General features: G+C 52.8%; 1 protein-coding gene across 1 annotated transcript in view; it reads left to right on the top strand.

Annotated features, from left to right (window-relative positions):
* Nucleotides 1–7,500, top strand: part of LOC144108603 (multidrug resistance protein mrp-7-like) — a 103,465-nt gene that overhangs the window by 937 nt on the left and 95,028 nt on the right. Inside the window, 1 exon segment of the mRNA XM_077641798.1 lies at nucleotides 166–449. Within this exon segment, the coding sequence (XP_077497924.1) occupies nucleotides 166–449 (284 nt within the window).

The following is a 7,500-nucleotide window of genomic DNA, read 5'->3' as shown; positions in this document are numbered from 1 at the left end:
TTTCACTTGTTTGTAAGTTTCTAAAGAAAGCCAGTGTTTTAAATCTATTATAATGTAACCTCTGTACACTTGACATAGCATCATCTAACCTTGTGTTTGGCGCATGATAGCCATAGTTGCTTATGCGCCATAAAACCCCATACAACAACAACAACAACTCTATAGGTGCTGCTTCTTCAAAAAGAAGATCGAGATCTGCCGTAACTGCGGCGCACTTGGCCACCGTGCGGATGTGTGGCCGGCTCACAAGCAACGCCGCTGTCCCGGCTGCGACCAAGTAGAACCCTCTGATGACCACTCCGGCACGCCGAAGTGCAAGGTCTGCGGTAAAGCACACCTGACGGCGGACAAAACGTGCAAGGCGCGCTTCCGCACCCCATACCTCGTCAAAAAGAGGTACTGGGATGCCAAACGAGCCTCGGAGGCAAACGCCAGCCAGACTGCCATCAGTCAGGCTCCACCCCAACACCGCAGCCGCTCCACGACCCGCAAGCCCCAGGCCCCGCAGCTCACATCGAAGTCCTTTCCTTTGCTGCAGCCTGCCGCACCAAAACAGCCGTTCACCCCACACAAGCCCAAGGCCCGGTCCAACTCATGGACTGGAACCAGGCCACCACCACCTCCAGTCCCACCGAGACCACCTGACCAGGCACCCGGCCGCTGCACCAATGAGGTGAGCTGGGCAGGCGTAGTTTCCCAGGGCTCCGCCGACCCCCTCTATGAAGAGCTGCTGCGTGTCTGCGCGCAGCTGCCTTCCTCCAAACCACCAACCACCGCCTCCAGGCACAGCTGCATGCCCACCAGCAGGCCCAAACCCATACCTCGGCACAAGTGGCCCCGGCCGCTCCAACCCCCCCCCCCCTCTTCCACCGCCACATCTCTCTACTCGCGAACAGCCGGCCAAGAAACGGGCCGCAACACCCATCTCCCTGACCACACCAACCCCGACCGAGGGAACGCCAGCCCTTCCTCCCAATTTCGAACAACTCATGGAGGCGAGAATTCAGGCCGCGGTGCAGACGGCCATCCAGGCCTTCACATATCAATTCTCCAACCTCACTACCCGTCTACACGAATTTGCTCGCCAAATTGACCAGCGATTTAAGGAGCAAGAGTCTCGCCACGCGACAGCCTGTGCTGCCGTGCGGCCTAAAAAGAAAGCCCGGCTCCACACTGTCTCGAACTCCTACACTGCAAACGAAAGCTTCAGTGATGGCGAGACCACGCACAAGCCTAACCATCTGGCAGTTGAACTTTCGAGGTTTTGGTTCCAAACGGGGGCTGCTTCACCAGTTCCTAGCTCGGGCAGACGGCCCCGACGTTCTCGCGCTGCAAGAGCCCTCCAATCCCATCACTCTATCCAGCTACGTGCCCATCGTCCCTTTTTCTCTTACACCCCCCTCGGGTTGCATTTCTTGTACGCCGTGCACTCACTACTGCATTCCACCCCTTAGACGTACCCGAAATAGATCATCGAAATCCTGCCGCATCGCGCTCGTGATACGAGTCTCTTCATCCTCAACGTATACAGCCACCCGAAGTGCCTGCGGCACGACTTCTACCGACTATTCACGCTTGCTAAGCGAGCCGCGCACAAATGTCCCCTTCTGATTGTAGGGACTTCAACGCCACAGACTCAGCCTGGGGCTACACAGCCGACACCCCCAAGGGGCGCAGGGTATGGCTCGCAGCTCAGCAGGCCGGCTTCTCTCTTCTCACAGACCCCACCACCCCTACTCGCACCAGGAACAGCGTCTGCGCAGGCACTACTCCTGACCTCACCTTCACCCACCGCCTCCCTCACGCTGCGTGGTGCAACATACAGGAAAATACGGGTAGTGATCACCACATTATCGAGGTTCTCCTACAAGCAGGCCCAACACGTATACCCTTTCGTGATGCTACCATCACGAAGTGGGACTCGTTCCGCACCTCCCGAGCAGCCCGCACTCTACACACCATCTCAGACATAGCCACTTGGTGCGACAAACTCCAGCGTGACGTCCGCGCCGTGAGTCGCCAACTCCCAGAGCACTGCCCTGCAGACGCGAAGCATTCCCATCTCCTGCACGTATTGGAGGCCAGCGCGGGTCTCGAACGGAGGTGGCGGCGTCAGCGCTAGAGTAGAACACTCAGACGCCGACTGGCCCGGCTCAACAAGGAGATTGAGACGAATGCTGCAACTGTCTCGGCAAAATTGGGAACCTCTCTGTAATAAACTGGACGGCAACATGAGCCTCCCCCAGACCTGGAACCTATTCCGCCATCTCATTGATTCGACTCAGTCCAAGACACACCAGAAACAGAACCGCATAAAGCTCATACACACATTCGATTCCTCCCCGCAGGAACTTCTCGAGGAGCTTCGCGATCTCTACTTCCCGGGATAACCCTCCACAGACCACCCTGACTACACAGGCTCCCCCAACGACCTTCTCGACCAACCGATCACCGAGGCGGAAATGTGGGCAGAACTTCAGCGCCTCAACGCGTCCTCAGCTCCTGGCCCCGACGGAGTGCACAACAAAGCACTCCGCAACCTAGTTTCCCCCTCCGTCAAAGCCCTAACCGACTACTTCAACCAATGCTGGTTGCGCGGCGCCCTCCCACCTCAGTGGAAAGACACCAAAGTAGTCTATTTACAAATCCGGTAAACCACTTCTCCCCGCTAACCTGCGTTCCATCTCTCTTACGTCGTGTGTGGGTAAGCTCATGGTGCGCGTTCTCCAGACCTGGCTCAGCCGGTATTTGGAGAACAACCTTATGCCTTCGTGCATGTTTGGTTTCTGCCCAGGCTTGTTCATCCAGGACGTTTTTCTACAGCTCAAGCACCACTGCCTTAACTCCCCCGCGGGCGACACCAAGGCTATCCTCGGCGTCTACCTAACAAATGCTTTCGATAACGTTACCCACGCAGCCATCCTAGAGGGCCTCCTCGCCCTAGGCGTAGGCCCGCGGATGTACAATTATGTCCGCAATTTTCCCTCCGAACGAACAGCCACACTCACCATGGGCGACCACCGGCTGTCCAGTGTCTCACTGAGAGCACGGAGAACCCCTCAGGGTGCTGTACTGTCTCCTATCCTGTTTAATATAGCCCTTCTCCAACTCCCCCACCAACTCGCCCAAATACCCGACATACATTTCAGCCTCTATGCTGACGACATCACTCTCTGGGCTAATCGAGGCAGTGATGCCGACATGGAACTCAACCTAGAGTCGGCGCGCGACATCATCGACTCATACGCTCGCGCGCGTGGCCTAGCCTTCTCCCCTTCTAAATCAGAACTCTACTTCTACCGCCCCAGGCCGCGCGACCCCGCCAACCCTCCCATCTCATTCAGTCTAGGAAACCACCCCATTCGCCTGGTCTCCAAGATTCGCATCCTGGGCCTCGTCTTTCACTCTCAAGGCGCGCATGGCAACGCCATCCAAACTCTCCTGACCCATGCCCAGAAAGCCGCCCGTCTCATTCGGCGCGTGGCGAACCGGCACGTGGGTCTGCGAGAGCGGAACACTCTCCGCCTCACCCAAGCTTACATCACGAGCCGCACGGCGTACTCATTCCCCTACCTCCCCATAAAGCAGAAGGAGCGGGACCGCATCAACGCGCTCCTCAGGAGCTGCACGAAGGTTGCTCTCCGCCTAACCCCAGCACATCTACTACCCAGCTCCTCAACCTTGGTATCCACAGCACGTTTGTGGAGCTGGCAGATGCCACCCTAACAGCACAGCTGACTCGCCGGTCCAGTACCGCGGCAGGCCGCACTCTGTCAGCTAAGCATCACCCCGATCACCCATCCTACCGAGGGGGTTCCTCTACCTCCAGACCTACGCTCCCATCTCATCATCCTTCCAGTCCCTAAGAACATGCATCCCGAGCACGACGAAGAACGCAGGACAGCACGCGCCAAAACCCTGCACAAGCTCTACGGCAACAGTCCCGAGTTAGCCTACGTGGACGCGGCAGCGTACTCGTCGGGTTCCCGCACGGTTCTCGCCATCGCTAATTCTCAGGCCCGACTAATCGCATCAGGATCCGTCAGCACAGGCTCATCGGAAATTGCAGAGGAAGCGGCCATTGCACTAGCTCTTGCCTCCACCTCTGCCACGAAAATTACCTCCGACTCAAAATCCGCCTATCAAATTTCGCCAAAAGGCTGCTATCCCTCACCGCGGCTCCGATTCTATGCTTCTGGCACCCCACCCACCCCGTAACCCTTATCTGGACCCCCACACACGCAGGCCTCGCGCGTAACGAGGAGATCCACTCCCTCGCCCGAGGTCTCACTTTCCGGGCCGGAGTTGGGCCTCCTCCGCCCTCCCGGGAGCGTCTGCTTACGTTCAAAAATATTCTTGCCTACTACCGAGATATCCGGCGCGTTTACGCACCGCCAACTCCCTCCCTAACCTTAACCCATGCCTCCCACTGGCGCCGACTCCAGACCCGAACTACTCCATACACTATTCTCCTTCATGCCCGCTACCCCGATCAATTCCTTTCTTCTTGTAAGCTCTGCGGAAACCGGGAGACTTCTTTCATGTCCTCTTCACATGTCCTGCCTTCCCACACCCTCCATCCCCCACCACGGCGGAGTCATACTGTGAGACTCTCCTGGCCAGCTCCGCTGCTGCCGACCAGCGCTGGATAATTACCGACGCCCTGAAGCGGATAGCCCTCCAAGGGCTGTCCTTTGCCCTGTAAGGACAGCCCCCTAAGTGTTGCCTTGTGCCATGTTAGGGGGCTTGACCCCCTCGGTATTTGGCAATAAATGTTTCCTCCACCAGGCTGATGCGTATCACATAGTATGGGCTTGTCCCTCCAGCGCCAACGCTACCACCACCAATATAACCATGGGGGCGTGGGAAGCTGCCCTGCTCCACTGTCCAAACTTATGACGCAACGTGGCCTGGCCATCCGGGTTCGAGCTGCAGCTGCAGCTAGTGGTCAGGTGGACTAGGCAACCACATCCGCCTCTTGTCAACTCACCTTCTTTTCTTTAAAGTTTTGCTGACTGACGGAGCAGCAGCCGCGGTCTGCAAAGCTTTTCGTCAACACGGCGTACCTCACTGTGCCGTATCAGCTTTGGGTGTGGAAAGCATGGGGAACTCTACTCAGTATACTTACAATATCTAAATAGCGTCCGCAGTATGAGATTTATGTTAGATTTAGATAACAAAATGGTTTGGGGGGAAAGGAAATGACTGTCTCACATATGTCGGAGGGTACCAAAACCACGTCGTCAGGGAAGGGGTAAAAGAGGGAGTGAAAGAAGAAAGGATAGAAGTGGTGGCGTTGTGGAGGTCTCCGGAATAAATTCGACCACATCGGCATCTTTACCGCGCACAAAAATCGCACTGCACACGGGCGCCTTTTTGCATTTCGCCTCTATCAGAACCTGGCCGCCGCACTCATGTTCAAACCAGGGTACTCCGGCTCAGTAGACGAACACCACAACCACTAAGGCATCGTGACGGGCATTTGGTTTGGATACATCACTTTGTCTGATGGGAAATCGCCACCGTGCTCGCTGATCATAGTTTTCAGCAAAGGGATGCATAAAAACGGGCTCACGTACTGATAGATAAATAAGACAGTATTAAGTTTATTTACCCTCGGTTAAAGAAAAAGAGCAGGCGAGCAGTTTGACGGGGGTGACTGCACTCATATTTGACGACATTTGTCAGCACGCTGAAAGCTAGCATACATAACGCCAGAAGTAGGTCAGGCAAAATCTATCGTATTCTTACAAAGAAACACATAAAGGAAACAATGTATGCTTAAGAGAACTGAATATAGAGAATAATCATATTCACTTACACTGCAGCATAATAGACGTCGTCACTCAGTCCGGGATTGTTCAATTGTCATTGTGAAATTGTGTGCTTAGTAATTTGTGATTGTCTTAGTGGAGAAGCATAAAAGCGGCGCGAAATCACCGGTGTAAATATACGTACACGTTCATAGTAACATTTTGCGGATAGCTTCGGAGAATACAAGAGAAAAATATTCAACACTATCGGACGAGTAGTGCTTCAGTAAGGTAGGGAGCTTGAAACAAAATATTTGGTTGTCATAGTTCGTACGGCAGCCAGTATTGTGCCAACATTTGGATTGCGGTTGCTATAAGTACTCATGTTGATTTGAAGCACCGCTAGTATTTCAGTGGGTTTTAATTTTTGATAATACCTTGCTTATACTTATAGGAAGGTATTATCAAAAATACCTGCACTTATACAAAAGAGCCTATACTTATACAAAGATGTTATGTTAATGATATTGAACTCTCTGAATAATAGCGCTGTGTGCGAGAGATAAGTAGCTTTAGTAATAAGTCAGAGATTTCTCCGTAATAATCTTTTACAGCATTTATATGAAAACACTGCAGATTCGAACGCACAAAACACCAAGATTTTTGATGTTCTGAAAAATTTTCTTGGAATCAAAATTCAGTGTTCAGTTTTTTAACTGCAAATCTGCAAAATACAAAGTATGAAAGTGCAAGCTGCGAAAGACGGAAAAAAGTTGTTCAATTTCCAGTAGAAGCAAAAGTGGGCCAGAGCTTCTGATAGGTCAGGAAACAGCAGAATGTAACTCGCAACCTTTCGCCGAAAGCAGAGAAGGAAAAACAACAGATGCGGCGACGTGTTCAGCATGGAGATCAGCCCAGCCATGCTTCACGACGCTCTCGAACAGTGTGCTAGGGAATGTAATTCAACAGTTAGCACTGTTTACACTCAAGCGCTTGTTCGACATTTGGTCATTGTCCCGTGTGACAGCAGGAAACCCCGCAACCAAGAAGTGAAGGCATAACTGATAGCGCTCGATGTCGACTTGATGCATAACCACAAAACTCGGCCCTGCACGCGAGGGTCAGGTGGATGCGTGATTCGAGTGTTCCTCTGCTGAGCACGAGGACGCTGGTTCAAAAGCCACTGTGGCGTGGCGTTTTCATTGAGGCGAAAAGAAATTGGTCCCCTATTGTTGTGCGATGTTTGTGCTCGTTTTCACCTCTTGGTGCCTGAAATTATTGCAGAGCCCACCACTGCAGCGTCCTTTTCTCTCTTACTTCTTCCATTGACTCCTTCATTTCATTCCTCACGGTCGGATTAAGAGGTCCTTGGAAAAGTCTAATACCTTTTGCACGTTTAGTACCCTCAAGTCCAATTTTTATCCTTGAGTACCTACAGTGAGGTAGACCACGCCGAGGACCGACTACACAGCTCGCATTGTTCAAAAGCGCAAATAGTTTATAACATGAAAATTTTTAAGACGATAGTATCAGAACACGTATGCGAAAAAAAAACCAGGCAGAGTTCATCTGTCACTGACCAGCCTCCTATAAAATAATGAAACTAAAAGCCAATTTAACTTACTTCGCCGAATTCGAAATATGTGCGCTAACTGGTCGGGTTTCATTTCGCTTTCGGTTCGATGGTAGGGCTTCAAGGTGAGACTTCAAGCAGAGATCGGCGATATGGAAGATTGCGGGGCGTTGT

The sequence above is a fragment of the Amblyomma americanum genome, chromosome 10, assembly GCF_052857255.1.
Source record: "Amblyomma americanum isolate KBUSLIRL-KWMA chromosome 10, ASM5285725v1, whole genome shotgun sequence".
Lineage (NCBI taxonomy): Eukaryota > Metazoa > Arthropoda > Arachnida > Ixodida > Ixodidae > Amblyomma > Amblyomma americanum.
Note: the sequence above shows the minus strand (reverse complement) of the source record. Positions and strands in the feature narration are given on the sequence as shown.